Source organism: Tachypleus tridentatus, chromosome 13 (genome assembly GCF_004210375.1).
Source record: "Tachypleus tridentatus isolate NWPU-2018 chromosome 13, ASM421037v1, whole genome shotgun sequence".
NCBI lineage: Eukaryota > Metazoa > Arthropoda > Merostomata > Xiphosura > Limulidae > Tachypleus > Tachypleus tridentatus.
Genome location: NC_134837.1, coordinates 241,191,217 through 241,218,638, shown reverse-complemented (window position 1 = coordinate 241,218,638; position 27,422 = coordinate 241,191,217). Strand labels below are relative to the sequence as shown.

The 27,422-nt window shown below is 31.9% G+C and overlaps 1 protein-coding gene across 5 annotated transcripts; it reads right to left on the bottom strand.

Annotated features, from left to right (window-relative positions):
- Positions 1-410: 410 nt before the first annotated feature.
- LOC143239359 (solute carrier family 22 member 15-like) lies at positions 411-27,058 on the bottom strand. Of its 5 annotated transcripts, none has more exons than XM_076480353.1 (8): positions 25,170-26,438; positions 24,122-24,549; positions 22,728-22,949; positions 14,819-15,033; positions 6,948-7,062; positions 6,680-6,764; positions 6,054-6,341; positions 411-5,031 (listed from the first exon to the last, which is right to left on the bottom strand). In XM_076480353.1, exons 1-7 carry the CDS (start codon positions 25,425-25,427, stop codon positions 6,066-6,068), a joined length of 1,599 nt encoding a protein of 532 aa, XP_076336468.1. In that variant the 5' UTR covers positions 25,428-26,438; the 3' UTR covers positions 411-5,031; positions 6,054-6,065. The 5 variants fall into 5 exon arrangements, with proteins under 5 accessions (XP_076336468.1, XP_076336471.1, XP_076336472.1 ...); XM_076480356.1 differs by having other exon boundaries at positions 6,692-6,764; positions 25,170-26,413; XM_076480357.1 differs by lacking the exon at positions 25,170-26,438 and adding an exon at positions 26,723-27,058 and having other exon boundaries at positions 411-6,341.
- Between the last annotated feature and the right edge of the window lie 364 nt (positions 27,059-27,422).

Genomic DNA, 27,422 nt, shown 5'->3' with positions numbered 1-27,422 from the left:
TGTACTGGGGGATGAATGTGGTTAATGGTATTTTCTGTTAATTTGTTGAACTTAATACATCCTAGTTTATTCAGTTTAACACAAGTGATTTGTTTTAAACATACAATTTATAAAAACCATATCAGCATTTTACAATACTCAGGGTGTACAAACAGATGAATTGTGATAATTGTTTTTATGGAGAGTAGGCATACTATATGTCTTTTACTTCTTTATAACATAAATCTTCTTCAAAGTACATGTAGTTTTAGTGCATGTTGTTGGTCAAGGGAACCATAAAGCTTCTCTTGCCCTTGTTATCTCCGAAAGCTAATATACTATTTTGGGTTATCGTATCAACCACTGAAAATGCCACAAAAAAATTATCCTGCTTAGTTCTGGTGTGAAAAAAACAGAATCATGCATTATAAATGGTCATCATACTAATTTACTAGCTTGAACAAAAATCCACACCTACAGATACACAAATTACTCAATCTTCTGCAAGGTGAAAAAATACACAGAAAAAATGTAAAGCATTGTTAGTGTTCACAAAAAAATTATTTCTAAAAAGCTATAAACAAGTGTTCTAATTGTGAAACTAAAAAACCCACACATAAAAGTTGAAACCATCTCTGGTCACTATCAGGTCAAAGAAAAATTCTTTGATATGTAAATACAATCTTTTGTGAAGGTGTACATTTTTTTAAAAAACCAGGAACTTAATGTCAGCAAATATTACATAAGGCTGCATGGAGACATTTTTAAAGTCAATAAATTTACAAATTTGGAAACACTTGCCATCAACAAGTTTACAAAAGTTGATCCATCAGTGTACAAATATTTGATATAATACAAAATATGTTAAATATGATATGTATGTAGCTATATCAGGATGTTTTGTAGAATTAATGTGAAGTTCAAATTAAATTGGTATTCATAATGGTCAGTTGTGAAATACCTCAAACACATTTCACATCTTACAGACGGTAAACGTAAATTGAAACACTTGTAAGGTATGAACAAATTAAAATCTCTAAAGTTAATATTATCCTGAGATAAACAAAAACATGATCTTCTTGAAACAGATGTTTGTTTATAACAGTTATTTTCACTAAATTTTATTGAACATGAAAAATAAACACCACAGAAATTTATAAAATAATACCAAAAGAACTACTCAAAAATTGTATCAAGAAAACATCAATAATTTCCACTTTCATTAAAATGAGTTATACTGTGTGTATGTATATATATATTAAATCAGATCATTTTCTTTTAAAGATACTTTTAGATCATAGTGGTTTCATAAAATTCATAAATATAATTTTATGTTTTGTTCTATTAAAATGGAAGACTAATACTTAGTGTATAGAAAAATAACTTTCTCTATAACAGTGGGAGAAGAGTTGTTCATGATACACAAAATAATCAAACAATAAAACAAGTATGATAATCATCACTTTTTTTGTATTTGATTCAATACTGGAAACTTTCTGCAATACTATTCATACAAAAACATTTGAAAGTGTTCCATAGTTTCTATACTTCACATTCAGATTATCTCATGAAAGACTAACTTAAAAATAGTGCTACACATTCAAAAGCTTGAGTGAGGTAAAATACAATTTCATTAAAAAATTAAAGGAAAAAATGACTTGCAAACATAATAAGCCTGCAATCAAAATAGTTATATGTTCAATACTCTCATTCTCTAGTAACAGAGAAAAAAAACCCTCAAAAATTGTTTGTCTGGGATTTCCATTTTTCCCTCTTGTTAAGAATCAATGGAAAGTATTAAAGCAACTCAAATGTAGAACACATCCGACAAATATTTGATAATTATAAAACTAATGTGTAGAAAATGAGAATTTTGATCCAACAGATGGTGGATTAAGTGGCTCTCTCTGAAATCTTTTTAACTGCTTTTACTTTTAATGCCTTTTCCTTCATTACTACCATGAATTTGCAACAACAAGATACTGAACATTCTCGTGCAGTTTATAATGGATTACTTTCTTGTGGTTTTTTAATTATGAGAAAAATACAGATTTAATAACTACAAAAAAGAATGTTCACATGTAATTAAATACTTATAGGTTTTCTAAATGCTATATATTGCAACTCACTTTTATAACACTGCAAAATCTTTATATGCTTTACATAACTTCACATAACCTTTACGAATTACAGTAAAGCCATATACAAATAATTATACTTCTTTTATGAACACCTTATGAGGTAAATAAATTCAAATCTAGCTTTACACACTTTGATCAAGGAAAATATGAACTTAACAGACATGAAAAATATCCACAAAGCTAATTTTGAAATGATTTGACTCTTTCTACCTTTTAAAGTGACAAGTTACTGTTTACTGAAGACTTCTACAAAAACTGTTTTACATGTTTGAATAATCACGTTCTTTTCCTGTGCAAGTTACATAAAGGTTTAGCAAAGTGTACTTTATGTTAACAAGTTAGGTTTAGCATTTGTTATCATGAATTACAGATTAACAAATTACATGCATATTTTAAGAACAACAACAAAAAGTCAACAAACTGAAGATTAAAATGTATTTACATTAAAAGATTCAGATTACAGCAGTGATGAAAGTAGTAAAGTAGGTTTACTTCTTCTTTTACTGTTTTAATCTTCAGTTATTTTACAATGATTGTTTCTATTTTGCATCAACATGGAGACATAGACATTGGAAATGTAATACTAAATATAAAAGCCATCATTGACAGAGATAGTGAAATATTAAAAGTTCAAAGAACAGAATGCATTTCTAAAATCACAAATATTTTCTGATAAAATTTTAAAAAATCACATGACTGAATCACATTTCAGAAATAAGGATCAGAAAACAGTTTTAAAAACTATGCAAGTGTAAGAAAATATGTCAAATGTTAGAATGTGCACACTCTTCCATCTGAACCAAGTTGATATGAGAAATGTGATAACTTGCAAAAACACAATTTTGGAAAATATACAGCTTTAAGGCATTTGTCAGGGAATGTAACATTAAACAAACCTAAATGTTAGTTTTTATATTTCTACATACATTATACGTGTATGAAACTACTTTTCATGGAATGTTGAAAAAAAACTGGAATAACTTTAACCCTGGGGACATCTTGAATAGAGCTGGGTGATTAGTAAAATTTGTAGATTTAATTAGTTTTGGGCTCATTGATAAATTTCATTCAAATAACTAAATGTTCTCATATGAGATTAATATCCATATTTTAAACATATTTTGTGTTTTTATAAAGAAACTTTTGAACCACCATATGTTTAAATATGATAGATATCTTTAAGTACAACAATGACCGAGTTAATTTTTTAAACCTCAATTGTTGTGCATCAAACTTGTTGATGTGTTTTCTAGTGAGAATAAAAGTTGAACTGGATGCAAAATTGAATATTCTGTATAAACAAAACAACAGAGAATAATACGTCATTTGATAAACTATGCCACTGTTAAGAGAAAAAGTTGCAGAGTAGATTAACTAATCTTGCCAGAGTAGATATATTGTCTTGTGCATTAAGTGCAAAAAAAGTGGAGAAAAAAACAATATTTGTTAAGATGATTGGTCATAGTAAAACTGGGTTTACTTTATTACGTCCTTGTATGACTGACAGAACTAAGCTTAAGCCAATGGTTGTTTTTAACATAAAAAACATACCCAAGGAAAAGTTTCCAAAAGGAATTTCATTCAGACACATGCAAAAGGCTTGAGGAATGAAGGTGACAGCAAAAAAATGTTTGAACAAAATATTTATGACTTGGCAAAATATAAAAGGAAAAAAAATTATGCTCATCTGGGACAAGTTTAAGTATCAGCCAGTAAAGAATGTTACGGCTGAAGTTCAATCATGCAATGCTGATAGGGCTGTGATTCCTACAGGCATGCTGCTACGATTGTAACTTTAAGGACTTGTTGAGAACAAAGAGTGTGAAATGGATGCAAGAATGAGGGGAAAAACAAGTTTTATGAAGAGAAGCAGCATGAGGATTCTCATATTGGCATTTGAAGGGGTTGTTGATCCTTGAAAAGAACTGAAAACCTACATTATTGTGAAATCCATAAAAAAAAATGTGTAATTAATTTAAATACGTAAGATGGCAGAAAGAATAACTATTCATGGACTGATGAAGCTGATGATGAAAAAGCCAATAACATTCTAACTGCAATTACCAACAATTAAGATGATGCATATGATGATTTATCCAGATAATTGGGAAGCATAATTCACTCACACTGATGAAGACGACAGTAAATTCACAGAATTTTGGACCATATAAAACTGATAACTGTGTCATATTTCTGTGTATTAGACAGGTTATTTTTACCTAACTTACTGCATTTGCCAAATGTGCATTTACATTATCATTAGATTGTAATCAATAACTTTATTAGCTGTTTCAGCCAAAGATAACATTAATTTTTCTTGTTGTATCTTAACTGCAACCATAATAGTAAAATATTGCAATTTTAAAGAACTAAATGCATTCTTTGGTAAGGGTGTTAATGTTACTGATAGATATATATGTACCATGTTTATATGAAAAAAAAATGATTATTCTATTATCAAGATAATATGTCAGTTTAATGTTTACTTTTTTAAAAATCAAAATTACATTTTGTTGTTTATTGTTTTCATTGCTATTGAGGTTCAGTGGACTTTTACTAAGTGTGCATTTCAACCTCTCAAAAGTATTACTTGTGTAAAAATCAACCTCTAAATTACAGCTTAAGAAACTGTTCACAAAAATTCAACTATTATACAAGTATATAGAGTAAATGGAATCCTTAATTTCAATAAGTTAGTTCATTTAATATGTTGTAACACAAATCAATTAAGCTGAACAAATGAGGATTAACAGAAAATAATAATGAAATATTTCAGTTACTTAGATACTCTCTCTCCAACACACGTACATACAGATATATAAATGGAAGTTATAATTTGAAACCAAATTTTGACTCTGGAAGAATAGTGGTTGTTGTTGTGATGAGTTTTAGACACTGGATGATTGGAATACTGAAGATTAGAAACAATTAAAAAAAAATATTAACTGATTGTTTTTTGTGAAATTAATTTACATTCATGTGAATTGATTATACTGATTAAATGAGGTAATAACCAAGCTCTAATCTTGAATGTTTCTTGGATACATATAAATATTTAGCTGCTGAAAAAGTCAACACATGTAATTCTACAAAATACAATAAAATGCACGTAAATGTACGTATATTTATATTGATTTCATAAACCAATGAAATTCATTTTAAAAATTTTGTTTTATAACATCAAGAATATCAAAATATTTTACACATAGATTAGTTCCTTGAAACAAAATTATACAAGTCAGCATTAATATTTGGAATGCTCTCTTTCATAACAAGTGAGTACAATCTATTACATGTTCCTTTGTGATTATACAGGATTGAATGGAACAGTAACTCAATAAAAATTACTGAATTATTAACTGATAATGATCCAGGTGAGAAACATTTTTGAAAACTGTGTAACAGTTAAAAATATTGCTTTAACCTTTATCAGTACACCTGGAATCCCTGCAGACCCTGATGATAAATATTTTTTTTATAATTTTTGTTGACCAGTTATATTTTTTTGTAATTGTCACATTATCATCCTCCGACACACAAATAGTAAAACTTGCGATGTTTCGCAGTTAAATAATTTTTGTGAATAAAATATTGCATGGAGTCTGTGCAGACCCCAAGTAATATACAGATTTGGAGCTCTGTGTATGTATCAGGCATTATGTTTGAACTCACAGGGGTTATCCATTGTGAACTCTCATATGGTATAATCCTATTGTTATCCACATTTAGATACAGTGTAACTGTGTACTCTAAGAGTGTATGCCAATAACTGTCAAATATTGTGAAAGACATTTTACTTCTCTTTAACAGTCTGATAATTATTATTATTACTACTGTCAATTATTTTTGAAAATCATTACAAAAGAATCAACTTTATACTTTTAGCCAGAAGGATACTGACCTTTAGCCAAACCTGCCTATAAATGTAATTACCTTTAACAACCTTTATCGTGTTTTGAGGATAGCCATAGTTTCTTCCAAGTTAAATTCCTTCTCTGATGATGTCTCTTCTTCATCCTCTACTAACAGACTTTGTGGTTCTAATGGAAGAAGTTTGTGTGTTTCTACTCGAGTTGGAAAAGTTTGATCAGAGTCACATATGTCACCTACATCTTCGGGTAAATGTTTACCTAGTGTTTCAGGAAGCCAAGTGTTGAAAATACCAGAAACAATTGCAAAAAAACCCAGGATAGTATACTGAAGCAGAGGATATACATCATCCTGTTTAGAAAGAGAAATAAATCGACAGTAGTTAAAATAATATATACATACACATGCATGATTGTTTGTTTTGAATTTTTGTGCAAAGCTACACAAGGGCAATCTGTGATAGCTGTCCCTAACTTAGCAGTGTAAGACTAGAGGGAAGACTTGTCATCACTACCAACCACCAACTCTTGAGGTACTCTTTTACTAATGAATAGTCACCTTATAATGTCCCCATAGCAGAAAGGGCGAGCATGTTTGGTGCGACGTGGATTCAAACCTGCAGATGCATGACACATGTACACTTTTAAAACATTTAGCACCATCTTTGATGAAAGATAGTAAGAACTTACATATTCACTTACCAGAAGACTAACAAAGGGAGAAAGCATTCCTCCAACCCGTGCAGCTGAAGAGAGAATTCCAAAACCCAAGTTCCTAGAAAAAAAACAGTAAATAATAAATTTATCTATTCCTCTTACATAACAATACTTAATTAATGTGTATAGCAGAATGATAAAGTGCATATTTATATACATCTTACCAACCTTGTATAAATATTAAGTGAACACAGTAAAATATAGATGTCTGACATACAGAAAGTATCAAATATGTAACCACCTTATTACTGTTGGCAACAGCTCAGCAGAATACACGTAGATCACAGAAAAAGCAGCTGAGACAGACATCTTTCCTGACAAAGCTAGTGCAACTTGAAAACCACTCATTTTCTCACCTACAGAAAGGTAAAACCAAGAAAAGAATTATATTATGACTGTGAGAAGATGATGAAAAATAATAACAAGCGATCACAACTGGAAACTATATTCATCAAAAATGCTGTCAACTTTCATTATTCATTAAATGTGTTGAACTAAAAGAACATACACAAGCACTATGAAAAAAATTAACAGTTTCCTTAACTGCAAATGTACTGGTAATACATACCTCGACACACGTGTACAGCTATTGGCTTCCCATGTCAGCCAAAAATATTTGCATACCACAACCTTTCAAGCAATGCCCACTTAATTGTATGTGATCTAACATGAATTGTGCTACTGCATAATGACATTATCATAGAACATAAGCCCTCCATCAAGAAAATGGTGTGTACTTCCATGCACCAAAAGTAAAATAACCTAAAAGTTAAAAAATACCTGAAATTCATTCAGGAAAACTGAAGAGATTTAAAAATGCCAATAGCACAAAAAACTAAACATACATACAAGATGGACAGTGGCATCACCACCAATGACACTGTCCTACATTAGGCATACTCTCCCCCCCAAAAAAAGAGTCTAAAATGATGGCACCATCCACATTTGAAATTACGACAACTGATATACAAGTGTCACACAGACCACACATTGGCAAAGCAGTGTCACATAAAATGATGAATTAAAAACTATGACTAATGCATAGTCTTGAAAGAACAACCTCCTTCCTCCAATCCCAGATGAACAAACAACCAAAGTAGGGGTGATTAGGAAAAACTTGTAATGAAGGTGTTCATTCCAAATCAACTGCCAACTGGTGATAACTGGATCTTAATCCATTTTTATGGAACAGGCACAGTTGTGACAGTGTCAAAGTAGATGGAATTACAGGCAGTGTGAGCAAGCTCATTTTCATCAATACCAACATGGCCAGGTGTCCAGAAAAACTGGATAAAAATGGATGGCAAAGAAAACCAGGTCAGCCATTTCTGAATGTAAAAGAGAACAGGTTGACAAATGACATAAAATGATTCCAGGGTGAGCAGAGAGCTAAGATGGCTGGTATAAATAATACAGTGAGTACAGTAATTAGCTTCTTTGTGATCCAAGGCAAGAGAAATGGCATACAAATACAAATGGCAAAAAAATGGATTTTTTTAGAAATTGTCTAAACATTACCAAGTGCATGGTAATAAACCATGGAGAGATGTGCTGATCACTGAGCACTGCAACATCAAAGAGTGACAGCCTCAATTTAGCCAGTTGTACCTGCATATGAAGGTGAAATATAAGAATGACAGATCACTGATTTTCAAAAAGCAAGGCCCAAAAACAAAGAAAGGCTTAACCCCAGGTGAGATAATATGGTAAGGGTCAAAGTTTGATAGCATATACCAAACAATGTTGAAATATCTGAGGTAAAGAGGAGGTTCTTGAAACTCAGTGTACAGATTCTGGACTGGTGAAGTCCAGAAATCCAAATTTTTCAAGGCAAAAGCTTTAGTTTAATCATAGACCCATAGCTTAGCTTTGTCTTTATGATGGCACTATAAATCTCAAGCATGTAACATCTATCTTCTCTGAAATTAGAATAAGAGAGAATGCAGTTAGCATGATCAATACCCTAGAACATTTGAAACAAAGTTAAATAATATGAGAAATGAAAGTGAACTTACAGTCAAAGTTTACTCGAAAAGACTTTGTCTCAGTCTCCATGGAAAGTACATCACTACAAAGATGAAACTCAGGATCATGGTGCAAAGCCAGGTAGTGACAAAAATGAAAGCAAATAATTTTGGAGGACAAGAAGATGAAAACATTAGTTCAGGCCCACCCCAACAAGTAGCTCACAGCAGTCTGAGGCTGCTTCTCAAGAAGCCTCAGTTTGGATGACCGACATGAAATTTGAAAGTTGTTGATACATAGATTGTTTGGAACAGTAGGAGAAATTAATTCAATGATAGAACTGATCTAAACACTGAAAAGACACATTCTCAGGAACTCCAAGTTCCTGTGTGAAGGAATGATATAAGGTCAAACCAACAGCCTTGAAAATACCTCCTGCCTATTAAAAAGTTACATGTAAAAATAGCCATATGACCACACAAGCAACAGGAGTGAGGGTCCTTTAAACTGCCACATCTCCACAGGTTTCTTGAGGAAAAAAAACAGAAACAAGATGCTTCCATGAACAATTTTTCCAGGCAAATCATAGGGCTCACTGTGGAAAACTGTTTATAAAAACCCATATTAAATGAGAGAGGAAACTGTTTAATTCAAGAAACCAAACAAGCCTGATATTAACAATTCTCTAAAAAACCTTGCAAAGACAGTTAGACAAAGCAGATGGATCATAATTAGAAATAATCTTAGTATCCTTACCAGGCTTTGAAAAGCATCTGGTAAAACCCTCACCTTCCAAAATTTGGTTTAAAATAACCACAGAAGAGCGATAGAAGCAAGAGGGGAGACAGATCAGAATCTCATAATGAATATCTTCGGATCTTTCCATGACATTGGAAGATGGACAAAGGGCAAATTTAATTTTCACCAGCACAAATGGAAAATTATAGTCATAGGAATGACAGAAATATGTTGGAAAAGTACAAAAAACATTTTCTAATTTCCTAAACACCAGCAATTTCTTGGCTTTTGGAAATCAAGACAGAATGGGATGGTAAGTATACTTCCAACTGACCTTCTAAATTAGTCTCAGATAGTCTTAGAACTGGACAAGTGACTCTTTGCATAGTGAAAAAAAGACTCTGTGGGAGACATCAAAAGATTTGTCTGCAGTCGTGCTGTAACAGTGATATTCAATTCGACAAAGAAACAAGGGACTGAGCATTTGGGTAAAAATGTTTTTGACAGTTCTCAAGTACTTTCTTTTCCTCCACCCATTCAGGCAATAACAAAAGTATGAGTAGTTGAAACCACCACAACTGATGCAGTGAAGGATCAAATGACACTCATAGTCATCATGTTCTTTGCCACCCCAATGAGCATACATCAAAGAATCATAATAACATGCCTCAGAAAGTCAGAATCACTGTCAATGGATACACTTGAGAGCATTAGGAATACAGGGCCATACCTTAAAGTTCAGGTAACTGGTCTTGACAGTGGCAGGTATATGTGGTGATGTAAACGTAAATATAAAAACATTTGTAGGTGCAAAATTAACCTTTACAAACTGTGGTATACTGAGAATGTTCTTGAAATCCCTCTAAACAATAACTTCTCATGTGGAATTAAATGTAGCATGGACAGGAACCTCAATATATTCGTCCCTGATGTCCTTTGATTTCAGGAGGAATTCATTATGTTTTTGTGTAGATGTTTCCATAAAGATGACTCCATAACACAACTTTTTTACAAAATCTGGAGAGCTATCAATCCTCTCTAATCATTTGTAGATTAAAAAAGAAACAAAAATTATCTTAAAATAGATCAGAGCAAAAATAAAAAATCAGAAAAAAAGTTAAATGAAATTCTAAATCCAAATCCAAGTTTTACACACCTGGTTGCTTTTGAATCAATGTAATTTTCTTTATGTTTTTTTCCTTTTACATACTGGAGGAGGGATACAGAAAAAACGGAGAATATTCATTGCCCAATGACTCTGTCATGGATCCTTCTGAGGGGATGCATTACAATGCCAAACAAGAATAGTGAAATTACACCACAGTTTTGTGGGAATTATACAGAAACATCAGCATTACACATAATATCCACAACACCTGTTGAGAATGCTCAACACTGGCATTTAGTTGAACCTAGCCTAAAAGGAGTAGGTGAATTACCCTTGCAGATTCACCTCAAGGCCAACTGCCAACAGGAATTGAAAGCTGAAGTGATGTGTTGCAGTGTCTCTGATATAATTTATCCAGGAGGGTGATATCTCTCAACTACAAGGATCACTACTCCCAGAGGATGCCATGCTTGGCAATTGCATGGGTGGGTGCTTGGATCCCAGAGGAGGTAAACTCTACATAAAGTACATTCCTTGGAACTTTCCCTCATCGCATACAGTAAGTTATTTAACCTTTATCAACTGGAAGATAACCTACAAAGGTCAAAACGTTGTTCTCTACTTTATTTTAATAAAAGTCTTAATACCAATACCAGCTGTCGAGAGATACATTTTTACACATATAGTAATTCATATTGAGTGGTACGCATATGAACTCCTGAAATCACACTTTTGATTTTAGCTTTGTAAATCTAAAGATTTATCACTGTCCCAGTGGGGAATGACTCTACGGAAGAGACTCCAACTATGGGAGGAGGGTACATTAGTCATGTAATTTAATTTTGTACAGTGCATGCTCATCTGAATTCTTAGTATCAAATACTCTTGTTTCGTCTAGCTACAGGAGAGCATTATAGTTATGTGGTATTGGTCTATTTATAATTTTTGCACATCTCAACTCCACTAAAGAAATTCAGGCTGCAGGCAGATGGTATAAGTGGCATGAGCAACATGTATCTTTTATGTAAGGAGTGATGCACACTACCCTGAAATTGTTGGAACTTTCTTTCTCACCGCATTGGCACTCATTTGTCCAGCTCCAGTGGTTGAGTGCAACCAGTGAGGGTTTATACGGTCCATCATCCTAGAAGGTTGAAAATGGTGTTCAGCAAGGATTTCTTTTGCTCCATTCAGCAAAGGGATGGAGAATTCACATAAGAGAGACCTGGATAAAGTGCCCAGACCCCCAAGGGGCCTTCACACCAGGTCTTTTATTGAAGACAGTATGCTAAGTGACCATAAAATCTTATTTCTAAAAGTCAGCAACTGTAACCGAGATAAGTGAGTAGAATACTTTTTTGACACTGAATGTCTGCAGAACAGCCATGGTCAAGATCAGACAAGTAAGTAATAATAGACATGCATATATCATGAGAATACCTCAAATGTTTTTGTAAAATACCTCATCTCACAGTGGGCACGGGTAGAACCAAAGTGGATGGCATAAGCATTCTCCATTTCTCTGCCGTGATGCAATCATTGAGTAAGTGTACCCTAGGAAGCAATACTAGCCATCTGGTTGAATCCTATAAACTAAAAGTGTGATATAAAGAAACAACGGTTGTACTCACATGTTTGAATAGGGAGTAAACTGGAGGAAGAAGATAATCTTTGAGAAATGAGACAACCAAATAATTAAGATAATAGGTAATGGAGGTGTGTGGGAAAGATCACATATCAGGCTGAAGTATCTTGTCAAACAGTAAAGGTCCTTAGCTTAAAGGGAATGGATAAAGTGGTGAAATTGATGGAATAGATGCAATTATCTATCTTCAAAGATGCACAGATCAAATGATGACCTACCACTGTGCTACTGGGGGATGAAATAGAAAGAAGAGAATAAAGAAAATGTGCTGTCACCTTTCCTATGGGCAGACGTTTTAGAAAGTGAGGACTGGCCTGGTCAGAAGAAAATATAAGAGCCATAGAAGAGTGTACAACAGGAGGAGGAAAAATATATTAAGAAAAGGATGGTACAAAGAGCAAGATGTCAAAGGTCACATGTAAAACCATAAAGCACCATAACTAAGGTTCCAGTCAGGCACAAGACTAAGGTAAAGGGGTCTGTGGAACAAGATGTAAAGGACAAGTAAAGAAAACACCTTGTAGTACTTGGAGAGGCAAAAATGTGGTGGATGAGGTTGCTCCATAGTCAATACGGTGGAGATTGACAAACCATGGCAGAAATTTAGGTAAATAATGTGGAAATATGGAACAGACTAGGTTGACAATGAAAAAAGTGGTAACAGAGAGACCAATAACAATATACATGCTACTTGTGTTGTTACACAGATAAGGTGGAAAGGTGAAAAGAATGGGATAAAAGAAAGGCTACACAACAAGAATGTTTTGCTCAACAGAAGATGAACAAGACATAATGCAAATGTGAAGATGGAGGAGTGTTACCTGTTGATGTAAAATTGAAGCAGGAGACAGTGGAGATTTAGTTTATAATTTAAGGAACAAGAGAAACCATGGTTGATCTAAAAGATCTGCCACCAAAAGAAACTGATAAGACATGAACCCAAGGTAGGAGGTTAAGAGGACAATATACAGAAAAAGATTAGACTAGTCCTTGCTGAGAAGATTAACAGCTAAAGCTGAGGAACGAAGAACAAGAGACCCTAAGAGGGAAACTTTGTCAATGAGACGGGTAACAAACACATCAATCTGCTCTGTATTGAGTTGAGAGCAAATCTAAGAGGAAACCTGAGGGCAAAAAGACCATTCCACAGCCGCAATGCAGTCTTTCTAAGAAAGACAGACCAGTACTAGGTTTAGAACTCCTGGCACACAGTACATGATGAGTAATCATATGAATATTAATATAATATTGGATAGGCCAAAAATAGATGGTCCAAAATCTGAAAGCAAATATTATTTGTGCAACCTCTAAGTCCTCCTAAATACTTTCCAAATGTCTGTTTTCATTAATACTTTATATTTTGTTTGTTATTTTCTCTATCCTAACAATATGGGGTCTGTTACTTTGACCAACCTAATACCTGCCATAAAAAATTAGGAAATAAATATAAATTATGTTTCTTGCTCATAATGGCAACAAATTATAATACAAAAACTGCCTTTACAAAATGAACTGTGTTGGATGTTTTTTGTGTAAAATACAGTAATGTTTCATTTATAACACATTATATAATGTATATAAACTATTACTATTCACAAATAATTTCTTAAAGTTACCCACTTGAAATACACATGTATATCAGAACGGCTAGTATGGGTATTAACACTTTTATTGATAATTAATGTTTCAACTTCCTTGGTCATCTTCAGGTTAACCATGAAAGAGTTTGTTTATCAATAAAAGTGTTATTACTCATACCAGCTGTTCTAAAATACATTGTCTGCTTCTTGTTGAGGGTACTTAGTTATTCACACCATAGACACAAGAGTTTTCAAAAATGGAAAGAGGTGGGAGAAGTCACTGCGTGGGATCGAATACATGAACAATATCTCAGTAAGAGAAAAGATAAAATGTTCTTATTTTATATTATGCCTTGCCAATGTCAGTAAATTGACTACTTAATTTGTATAAAACTATAGACATTGTAATTGGATGTAAAAAAACAATTTGAACCAATGCTGCATTCAACATAATACATGCAACAAAAATTGATATTTAAATATATTATTTTAATATTTACTTTTAAATTAAAAATAAATAACACTAAAATTTGGAGTAAAGTCTACAATTTGACAACAAACTTATTGAAATAAATTCATAAAAAAGTAGCCCAATCAAGTTTTGAATTTAAGTCTATATATGGCCCATCATGATAGGGTTTAAAGATGAAAAAATAAAACTTCATGAAGCAATGTGTCAAAACACACAACACACAAATAATGAGACCTTAATTTTTTGAACAGAATTAATAGTCATACCCTCTGAAAATAATAAATGAATATTAAAAAAATGCAGCTTTCAGAGTTACAAGTACTTTTCAATTAATGTTTTTTTTATATTTGGGGCACATCTAACTAATTTTGTACATAAAAAACCACAAAAAGGACCCAAAATCTGTTTTCAAATCTACTGTTGGGAAATGTGCTTAGGGCAAAGTAAAGATGCTTGCATCAAACCATAAGGATTTCAAACATACAAGTTTTTGTTAAATGATACATCTTTTGCTTATGAAATGTTTTTATAACAATCCTTAACATTAAAGTTTAAACAATGAAATTACAACCTCAAAAGAATAATTTGAAAGAAAGGTTCTTACCACTTGAGAGAATTTGTATGATGATACAACTGAAACCACCAAAAATCAAGAAACTGCACAGAGACCAACGTCTTCCAAGCCGATCCAACAGACAAGTTGTTATTAGAACACTTGGTAATTCAATAAATCCTGAGAGAGTAGTATTTAGATAAATATTACCTGAGAGGGACCCAGCTGCCAGAGTAAGAGCATAATATAATAAACTGGTGATACACCTACAGAAGAGAAATGCAAAGTTATTGAGTAGAGCAACAGTAACAATAGCTAAATTATTTTTACTTGTTACAATGTTTAATGTAAGAAAGTGAATAAAAGCCTTGGTAAGTTCACATATTTTCTGTGTAAATATATAATGGACTTTATTGATATATTTATGGAACTTTTGTTTTTTTCACTACTTGAATAATTATTAGGAATCTTTTAAACAAGGCTACAAATTCACAAGCAATTTGGTGCACTAACAGTTCAGAAAACATACATTAAAAACAATGATGGACATCATTAATTTATTCTGTGTTAACATACAAAATATTAAAGGTTAAGAAAATATTCACTACAATGGGCATATGACTAACAACAATAACAAATCTAATAATGTCTAGCATCCTTAAGCAACAAAAACAAATCTTATCATTATCAGCATTGTTAAACAATAAGAAATCTTATCATGAGTAACATTGTTAACCAACAACTCCAATGTTGACTAATATTACTAAGTAACAATGATAACACTACTGAGAATAAGAATGTTATGAAATTCCAATCCATGCAAACAATGTTAAAAAAGGAAAATGATTTAAAAAGTCCATAAACTTCTGTTACTTCAAACCAATCACTAAAATTTTGCAATTAATTAAACATACACAACAACAAAATAAGTGTGAGGTAACAGGTTTTTTAACATAAGTTGTTTTGAAAGTTCAACACAGACATTTCAAATAGTTGAAATACTTAGTGTGTAAATATTGATATACTGCATGTGATAACGAACAATTTGAACATCCGTAAAAGATACAAATAGAGTATCATACAAATGAGAGTGGTATTGTTTGATTTGCATTCTACTGTTTTTATTTGTGTTCTCACTATGTTGTCAAAATTATATCAGAGATTTGAAGCATTACTATCAATGTGTAAGCAATTTAGCATAATTATGTTTTGGTACCATAAAAATGATTAATCAAGCAAATTGATTAAACAAATTTCTTAAACATTGTCAAAAAATGCTCGCTAGAAAATACATTAGAATTGTCCCCTCCTTTGAACAGATCACTATGGCAAGTCTTTCTCATAAGCACTAGGAGTATATCAAATAACATCAGTTCAGGCTTTGCAAAGAACAGGCCTCAGTGTTCCTTGAAAAAAAAATAGAAATTTGTGAGGCGATATTTTTAATATCAGAATATAGAAAGGCCTAATACAGCAAACAGGGAAGGATATAAAAGGCAAATTGTGGATAAACTTTTTTCTATACCTTTCTGATGCTGATTATAGACAATTTCTTCCCCACAGTTATATGACTAGTAGAGTGGGATTAAATACAAAAAACAAAACACTATTTCATAACTGCTTTCAAACAAGGATACATCCATGACTACAATTGTCTAACACACATATCTCAAACAAATGGTTTTCACTTGGTTGACTAACTTACTGGAGTTTTACATTGAATTTACACTCCTGCTGGACACCTTCATAGAGTTTTTTCATATTAATAGTGCTGACATAAAATATCCATGCTCTGCTGTGGGGTTCAAGACACATTCTCATGGTTCACAAAGGTCTCAAAATGATGATCAAGTTACTTCATTATCTCCAGTTACTTCCATATCTACCCAAGATGGATCCATATCCAAAAACAAGCCCCCCATTATAACACTCTGCCATGATATTTGGGCACCTGTGTACATTTGGTTAGTATGCGAATGGGGAACCAATACAGTTTGTCATATAGCACTCTAGAGATCTGAGGGGGACAGAAACACAAAATGGGTTCCTAGACTTGAGCTCACTGAAGTCAATCACCTAAACTTCGATCCTGTTTGGGTGACTTTCCAGATGTTTATTTAGCCCCTTTTCAAAGGAGTGCTATATCTAACAGGTAAGAACAACCCCTGGACCATGCCAAAACCACCTATCAAGTTCAGCCCTGTTAGCTTCGAAATTCTGTGAGATGTTTGTTGAAAATGAAACAAAATGTAAATCAACAAAAGGATTTCAACTACTAGCCTTTATTACACAAAAGGGCTAAGTGATATGTTATTAGGTGATGGTATTTACAATTTGACCAAATATGCACATGCACACAGGGTTGGACAACAAAATGAATACACTATAATATTGTGTGGTTCTACCTTTGGCTGTCAGATATGCCTGAAAGTTATACTGAGGATTTTGTTTTATTTTCTATGCTCCAAAGACACAATTTGATGAAAAATATGGTGGTCTCACTAACTTCTGACGATTTCCCAACATTGTTAAATTTATCCGATAGGAATGAAGACTGCAGCAATAACTGTTGATGTTCTTCCTTTTGCAAGAAACAGAAGTCATGTAATTTGGGTTACCAAAGCACCAACAGTACTAACCGTGTTCCTACAAATTATGTTATTTAAAAATCAATTAAATTATTATTCTTCCCAATATCTTTTGACAATTATTATTGTACAGAAGTTACAACTCACCAAGAGAATGTGTTCAGATTTTTTATCTATGTCTATCTCTACGTGTGTAAAAACAAAGATCTTAATGTCATACTTCTTTGTGATTGTTCATTTGCTGTCATTGTTATAAACTGTTTGCAACTAAACATTGCTGCAACTTTCATTCAATGAGCATATACTAACATTTTATATGAGATGAGATCAACCATTTCTTTGGACACGAGATTTTATTGGGAACAGATGATTTTAATGATAGATTCCTACAAGCTATATAGTATGAGATGAACATGAATGATATGTGTATAAACCTAGTTGAGAAATACCATATGTGGTATTAATTGGTAGAGAAGTGGCAAAATTTGGTGAGTGTATGTGTATTACTTATATTGTTTAAAATAATCAGGCATTAAAATAAGTAATAATATTACTTATCAAAACATATTTCTTTCAGGTAAAGGTTTTGTCGATATTCTTATTGCTACATTTTCTACATGACTGGTTTGAATTTTATGATACAGCAATTATCTCTTCATCCAGAACTTCCAAGTTCACATATTTTTGAAGCATCATATCACCATTTTCTACTTCAACCACCATGTCTGTATATTTTGGGAGATACTATAACCTAAAATTTCTAAAAACTTCAACTAGTTTATTAATTTGACAGATTAGTAATAAAAATCTTTGTAATTAATTTGATAAATTTGTTTAATCATTTGATTTGCTTTAAAGTTTCAAAATCAATTTGAATTTGAAATTTTCCTTTGGTCAGATTTTTGTGAATTTAGTAAATTTAATTTGTTTAGACTTTTTTCTCTCAAAATCCTAAAAAATAACAATTTTTTTAGTTAAATTTTGTTGTTAGGCTGATACAAGCATGTTAAAGTTTGATCTACTTAACAAATATCAGTTATAAAATTTATAAATACTATTTTATCCATTTCTACTGCAACATATTCACACTTAGTTATTGCACTTGCTTTGACAAACAATTGTACAATAACTTGTGGTCAATTTATTTTCCTTTTTACAATGCATTCCTTCATTACTTTCACCAAACATTAAGGATGGCACAGTGAAAAGAATTGTCAAAAAATGTTGAAAATTTGAAGCTTCAATTTCAAGCTTCCGAGCAAAAACTTTTTCATCCTGAGGAACAATAAAAAAGGAAGAAACAAGAGAGAAGGAACTTTATTTTCAAAATATTGATAACATTGTAGAACTTGTCCACCCAAACACTATCACAAATAAACAGGATGTGGACAAAGATGACTGCTCTAAAAGAATCGTTCAGAAACTTCTTCTACAAAAAAAAGACCCTACATTGTATCATGATGCTGATCCACATCTGAAAGAATGATTGACTGAAGTGTCAATCAAAATCAGTTAACAGTGTAAAATGAGAAGACTGAACCATGAACAGATGATACTTAAGTCCTGTGAGCTAAATAATCAAGTAAAATGATGCACAAGAGGATTCTGAAGAACTTCATTCAATAGTGAGTCCATGATTTCTACTTTACAAGAAGCTGCTCAATGGTGAGGAAAATAGACAAATAATGTCATCCAAAATATACAGGAAGAGAAACAAGAAAACAACTATTTGTCTAGACCTCATTACTACTCTGGTTTCAGAGGTTGAGGTCATTGGCAATAAAAATAAAATAATATATGAAAGGCCTCTGCAAAGTACACTTCATTTGAGACTCAATTACAACATAAGTTTAAAGTATACTACTGTCATACCTGTCATAATCTGAATCATACTGCCAAATACTGTTAATCACCCTTGCATAACTGGAGATAAAAATCTAAAATCATTCATAGCTTTGGATTCTATCTTGATTGGAGCTTTGAACTCCACTGACAATAAGTTTATTAATAAGCCAAATTATTTGCAAAAAGTGACATTCAAGTGTTCACTTATAGAAATAACAATACCACTGGCATATTGTGCAATTCTGGATCTGAGGTAACTACCATCACTTATCATGTTTCTAAAAAATATTTCAAAGACCAATAAATATTCAACTGCAATTGGATTACCTTGCTGGTAACTAATGGCATTAATATCCCCATTAAATGAATCATGGTATTTGGCATCACTTGGAATGGTAAGCAACTTAAAAATACTTATGTTCTGATAAATGAAGACCCAATCAGCAATGATATGTGGGACAAAGTTAGTCATAAAACACTGACAATATCGTTTAAGCAAGATTTAGCTTCTGCTAGTGATAAAGAACAATGGATTTATCTGCAAAATAAGCAGTATATATGTAACTCTCAACTGTGTCAACAAATCTGCATGAAAGTTGATGGAGTATCGAGGTTTTTTGAAATGATGGAAACCAATCTTTTCACACTTTCTAAAACTATCAAGGACACGGGTGACTAGTACCATCAAACTACTCCATTTTAATGACATTGTCTCATTCCTCATCATTTCATGATTTGTTTGTATGAACTTTTGTTCAAAGTTCATACTTTGACAAAAACTGGTGCAAAAAGTCATGTTTCCTTTCATGTGACTAATTTAAATTCAGCTGACATCATAATTTGTTGGCCATCATGAATAGCAAAAAAACTTGTACTGTGAGCAGATGTTACCTCATTGTGAAACAAAGGAAACAACATCTGCTTTTCAAAGTAGGCATTGGTAATCCACCAACTTGTTAGTCTTTTCATGCAGTATTATGATATTTTTAGTCACTGTAACTTTGATATAGGTTATACTGCTATTGTTCAACACAATATTAAGACCCTAGATGAAGTATCAATCAATTGGCCAGGTTTTGCCCAGATTGCAGGACTGTTATATGATATTATTTCTAATAAAAAGGTAAATCTCAAGCACAAGGTAAAACAAGATGTTTGGGAGCAAAGGTGAATTTAGAATTGTCCAAATGCACTGATAAGTTAAACTTCTGTTGACAATTGTACCTCTTCTACAGTTTTCTGATTTTAACAAACCATTTTATGTACAAACAGATGCAAGTATTGATGGGGTTGGAGGCAATTTGTATCAAATAGAAGGAAAAAAGAAAACTGTTGTAGCAAACACAAGTTATAGACTGAAAATAGATGAAAAGCCACTACAGTTTTTGACATTGTAGCATTGGGTGTTAACCAAAATGTTTTGAGATTATTTGTAAGGCACACAACAACCCTTTATTCTTACCCTTTCAGTTGAATGATGATGGCAACAAACAACCAACAATATAGAAAAGCTTGCCAATTTCAAATTTTGTATAGGTTATAAGTCTGATAAGACTAATCTCACACCTAAAGCCCTCAGCCACAATCCAATATTTGAAATTATTCATAAGGAAACTGTAACTTATATTACTGCACACACACACTAACTTAACCAGATTAATCTTTTTTAGAATTCTACAATTGTATTGTACAATGTGTCATATTATAATGAGAAGTTCACATTGGCACTCAGGAGTGACATGAAACTTTTACAGAAACATGATCCTTATGTATCCAGTTTAATCAAATGTCTGCAGCAGGAAGGGATTCAAATGAAAATGTAACTAAAACACTGGAACCAACTTAAACGTGTCAACAGTCAATAATGTAGGGAAATTAACTGAGAGTAAAGAAACTCTTGGTAGTTCTTGTTATGACACTGAGGACCATAATTTTGGAACAAATGCATACTACATCTTCACATAAAGGTGTAGACATAACAGTTGAATTATTAGACCCAGAACCATTGGTCTATATTGTTTCAAAACATTGAACAGTTTGTTCAAATTTGCAATTGTTGTTAAGTTAAGACAAAACTGCAACAATTTTAAACAAATCCATAGTTTAATATAGTAGCTGCTGATTTTACAGTCCTTGAAATGTTATCACTGGGGTTAGATAACATATTCATGATGACATGTTTTCTCAAAATACACTTTCCCTATTCCAAAAAACAATCAAACAGTTGTCAAAACCATTGTCAAAATTCTTGTTATGAATGGTTTAACCAGCAAGGTATTCTGACTAGATTATATAGTGATCGTGGTAAGATTTTTAAAAGAACATAACTGAAAAGTTATGTACAATTTGTGGCATTTCAAAATTTAGGACAAACCATATCATCCACAAGGAATTATCCAGTGTGAAAGATTTAATTAGGCTTCCTATGCAAATCAAATGCAACACAAAAGTTTAAATGGCCTGTTTCAGATTCATTAACAAACTTACAACAGAGAATCAGGTCATCTGATGATCAGAATATAATCACTATTATTAAACCAATGACCACACTGGAAGGTGGAATTTGTGAGAGAAACTGACATAGCTGGGAATCATAGTCTTTCAAGCTTCCAATGTCTGTAACAATCCTTATTTTACAAGAATCACAAGGAAGCTATTTCTGGGCTGAATAAGATATTGTGAGATTCATTTGAATGTGTAATATGATAGTAGTCCAGAAAGGTTTAGCATAAATACCTACGTTCTTAATTCTTTTCTTACACTTTCTCAACTTGGGTTTAACTCATGTGGATACATTATCCCATTACTACAATTATGTAAATTTTCTAAATGTTTGTTCACTTCCTGTTGTTGTTATATAAAATTTGCTGTTGAAACAGTGTGGTGTGACTTTGTCTAATTAGCATTTACTAACATGCCATATGGCACAAGACAAATCACCCACATCATTCATTTAGTCACAACATTTTACTGGGAACAGAAGATTTTAAGGATAGTTATATAGTCTGAAACTGATGAGAAAAGTATGTACATAAACCTATTTGAGAAATACTATATGTAGTATTAATTGGTAGGGAACTACCTTAACTTGGTGAGTGACTGTTTATTTTTATTATTCTTTCAAAGTAATTAGGCATTAAAATAATTAATTTAGAATATTACTTAAAAACAAACAAAACATTAATTAGTTTTAAATAAATCTATAAAATTTTGATGTGGTCCAACTTATGAGACTGTGTAAAAGTATTTCAAAGCTTCACCACTAATTTTAGTGGGTTTTTAGCCCAAGAATTATGTACAAAAACTGTAGTTCAGAAACTACAAGAAGGTGCCTGGTCAATTTTTTTAAAGGGTTTTACACACGACCATCACATGATAGAAAAAAAATCTGAATAATATGAATATATAACTGTATAAGTATTAAAAACTAAAAGTGTAAAATATAAATCAGCTTTTGCAGTTTTTAACCTTTATGATTCAAGTATTTCTAGTCTATGATTAGGCATTCAAGATTTTTTTATTTTTACCAGGAAAACATCTGTATTCCAAGTTGCTTTCTTAAGATTTTGTGTTTAAACAAAACTGAAGCTCCATATGTTTTTTTTTCATCTCTGTTAGGTTCCTGCAAGTTCCAGTTCTCTGGCAATCGATGAGCAGTGCCATTTCCTTCTGCAATTAACTGCAATATTCTTTTGGCTTCAAGAGCATGACCTTGAATAAGAAGCCAACGTGGACTTTCTAGAAGAAAACTGGAACCAAAGAAATATTATTTTTTAATGCCAATGGAATGTGTGTAAAGTCACAGTATTCTATAAAATTGCATGTGAAGTCTCAAAACATTTAACCAAATTATGGAATCTTGGTCAAACAGAACTACATTGCATGTATACAAATGACACCTGGAGAAAACAAATATCAGCATTTGTATTGTTTTATTACAAATTACATGTTTACATAAAGGAAGAGTACTTTTTTTTTTACAGGCAGGTATGATGTTTAGAACACTGGTACAATCATTCTCAAGTACAATATTTTAACAGTGAAGGTGTAATGACTTAAATCAACATAATTTAAATACTAGTTTTTACCATTAAAATGTGTACTTTAGAACAATTGCACCAGTGTTTCAAACATCATACCTGCCCGTAATAAATATATTTTTCCATAGTGTAAAAATGAATTTGTAATAAACAATACTTATAATCAGTAAAAAAGTTCAAAAGTAAACAATCTGTTTTTAGTGTGTTTTTCAAACATAATTCATTTGCAAGAACTAAATCAGAAAGCAATATTTATATAAGATTACATAGTATGTTCTTATACAGAAGACATGTGATATATCATTTTCTAGTGATGGTGAAAGTTCAAAACTTAACTTCACTTAATGCATTTTTGTTTTATAACTGTTGACAGAGAAGTTGAATATTAAAATATAGTATGACAGACTGTACCCACATCACAGCCAAAATGACTTACTATGGGATGCTTTACAGAATGATATATACATGGAACAGGCTCTCTTGGTTTGAATAACTTTTGATTTAAAAATAATGATAATATTCTGCCTGATTCATTAATCACAAATGCAGTTTAATTGGTTATTTACTGAAATGTAATTTAAATATCTCTGTGACATTTACAGTAGTAATTGAGAATTACCTTTTGACATTGAAATTTAACAAAAGCTTTGAATACCTCAGTGACATTATCTGTAAGTTAATTGCATATGCATTATTATATTAAAAAATGAATATATTACCAGCATATAAAGGAAGTATTCTTTTTCAGTAGAAATAAGGAAACATCAGACTGCAAAATATCTTTCAATAATACACATAACATACTTTGTCTATATTTATCTTTTCATATTTTATATAACCAGATTAGTTTATCATGTAAAAAATTTTATGATAACACTTACAAAAATGGGATGATAAGAGCTAGTCCCCAGAGAGCACACACAGCAGAATATTGCCTCCAGTTAGGAATGAGAAAAGCAATAAATGCATGAAATCCAATTCCAAGAGAAAAGAAAATCTGAACCCATGTTCCACAAAAAGCCCGCCTGGTTGTACCTATCATTTCTGTAAACCAAACATAACTTATCATTCCAATTCCTCCTTGATTAACACCTGCCATAAAGCGACATATGGAGTGCAGCTGTATATTTGGTACAAAACCTCCAAAGGTACTGAATGTAAGAAGTCCCACATGGGTAAAGAGCATTGTTTTATAACGTCCTATCCTGTCAGATACCTGTCCAAACAACCACGCTCCTATAAGCAATCCTGCCATGAAAACTGACTGGACAGCTTTAATTTGATATGCTTGTGAGCAGATGAGGTCCCACTATGAATATGATGGTGAAAAAGAAAAAAAAAAAAGAAAAGAAAAATTAACATCTATATGTGGTTTAAAAGTGTACTCAGTTATTACACAGATTCTGAATTATGATATAATACTACTATACATATTAAATATTCTTTTATATCTAACAAACTTTCCATAAATTCCATTTTTTCATTAATTGCAAATGCATGGTCATTCAACAATTAATCAAATGAGATATGTACCTTACTCCAATTGAATTGCATTTACAGTGTAAACTACTCAACCCTAAAATACAGGGTGGCCTGTAAGTCCCTACCCATCCACATGTTATTATGTTATATTTAATTACACATGTATTATACAGTTTCTTTTTTTCAGAGAAATATGGCCGATGTAAGCCCATTTACACTTGAAAAGCGTATTGTGACAAATACGCATAATATTATGCAGCTCGAATGAGGGACAGCACACAGATACACTGGATACACAAAATAGATAGATGAACAGGGGCTTACAGTCCACCATGTAGAATGTTATTACTTACAACACAACATATTCTATAATTATTCTGGATTGTAGACTTGAATTAATATTGTTACATAAACAAATAAGGCTCTTAAAAATATTTCAAAGTTTACCTCAGTGGCCATAGATGTAAATTCTGATGTATAAACTAATCTCTTGCAAGATTCTGGTTTGTCATCTAAGAAACAAGTGTTGTTAAAAGCTTCTCCTGTCTGACCATAGCACACAAAAGTTGGTAATGCACCAGTAAATATTATTTGTAGAACCTGACCACTCGTGTACATGCCTCCAATCATTCCAGTAAAGAGAAAGTACTTCTTCTGTTGCCATCCAAATTCTCCAATAATTTCAAACACTTCATCAACATCCATAATTCTCAGTTATTTTTAAGTCAATGAGTAAAATTTGTGCTTGCATTTGCTCATGATAATATGTCAGGTTTGTATGAATAGGTCAAAGCTTTGTTTCATCAATTAAAATCAAATGTTTCATACTGATATTAATTCAAATTCTAATGATACAAAATAATTATTCTTAAATTAAAAGCACAGCTGGCCCTCGAGTAGCTTTATGGGAAATTCAAAACAAACCAAACCTGAATTAAATATTCCCAAATGTGATGCTTTCTCATTTATCAGTATCACAACTCACAGAAAACTTCATTTTCTTTTTCATGCAGCATTCAGAAATATGCTTATCAGTTATGGTTTTACAAATAACATAGCTTATTTTATCAACTGTAATTTGCATGAAAATTGTAGTACTTTCACTATTTCAGTATCGGTATTATTGAGATTTAATTAGTAAAACTTCTATAAAGTTATCCAAATTATAGAAAATTGTTATCACAAAGAAATATAACAAAAATATTTAAAATTAACGGGAAATACAACCTCATTCAGTGGTCAATGTTATAAAAACCTGAACTTGTACTCTTACGTATACCTGGTTTTTAATCATTACATTAATTTATTGCATTTCGCTATAATTTACAGTTAATTGGGCTATACAACAAGCTCTATGACTATTAACAAATTATCACAATTACGAAGCCATAACACCTTTTTACTTTCTCTTGGGAATAAATTTTACAATCAAAATAATACAACATTTAACAAAAAAAACAAAAAAACTTTTCTAACACTTTTCTTCAGTTACGTGTCACGTTTATCAACCAGTTAGATATTTTAGCACTCTCTAGGTAATAATGACATCACTTTATATTTTCACAAATTGACATATGACAGGTTCGATATAACGTGACATTATTCCAAATGTAATTTTTAAAATAGTTATTTACTAATTGACAAACATTTATGGCAGTATAAGTTTTGAACTGTGGCATTAGCGTACAAACTATTGCAAAGAAGAAGATAATAAACGAATACTCATTAAGACATGTTATTCCTAAACTGTTATTTATTTTCTAAATTTAGGCCACAATTCACTCGGGTTCATCAGATAGCCGATGCGGCTTTGCTGTAAGAAAACACATCAACACCAAATGTTACTCCCATTCTGCTGGGAAAATATATGTAAAGCAATTTGAATTAATCACGTATAAACTATCCATCATCGTTTTTAGTCGAACGTGATGGAAAGAGTAACAAACGAACAATAAATGCATATCTTGATGAAGATAATAAAAGTTGGAAAGCTCATTTACCTTACATTACTTTTGCTGTTAGATATTTCATTCGTGAATCAACAATTTTTACATAAGCAGCCTGTTCGGAACACGAAATTTCCTTGCTTTAGATCACCTAACTGGACACCCAACAAAATCCAAAACTTCTGAAGAACTCCTTCACTGTAAAACTAACAACAAAGAATGGCGTAGAAGGTAAAGTATTAAACACACAAGCAAAACAGTACAGTTGTTTTTAAGTAAGTGATGCGATTTTTCGAAAATACCCTCTTTAGTCTTTGCAGTAAAACAATTTACTGCTAAGTTTACTCCATAATAACTTAAATTGCGAGATGTGTAGCTTGTGAAAAAAATCCTGATAGTTACGTTTCAGCTACTTCTAGGCAGGATGAAATATTCGTTATATCATTAAAACGAATAGACCATCACAAACTGAATTGTGGAACTAGCTTAAGTCAACTTTAACTTATTTTAATGTCATTTAGTTGTCTACATTTAAAGATAAATATAAAGTTATCTTTATTCATATATTTAGGAAATTCTGAAAACTTTAATATAATTAAATAAACACTATTTTCAATACCATAGATCTGCAGCCACTGACAAACTGCAGATAAGCAGTGATAAATGTTACAAAAAAGATTAAATTACAGAAGTTAATATCGTCTTTTAAGATTGATCGCACTTTTGAATTGTACAATTCCAGAGTAATATTGTG

Excerpts from the sequence above, each read along its gene's own strand:
- LOC143239359 (XM_076480353.1), bottom strand. The coding sequence starts at position 25,427 with ATGGATGTTGATGAAGTGTTTGAAATTATTGGAGAATTTGGATGGCAA. Across the intron at positions 22,950-24,121 it reads GCTCTTATCATCCCATTTTT|TTTTCTTCTAGAAAGTCCAC; the intron begins GTAAGTGTTATC and ends CTTTGGTTCCAG. Across the intron at positions 6,765-6,947 it reads CTGTTGCCAACAGTAATAAG|GAACTTGGGTTTTGGAATTC; the intron begins GTGGTTACATAT and ends TTTTTTTTCTAG.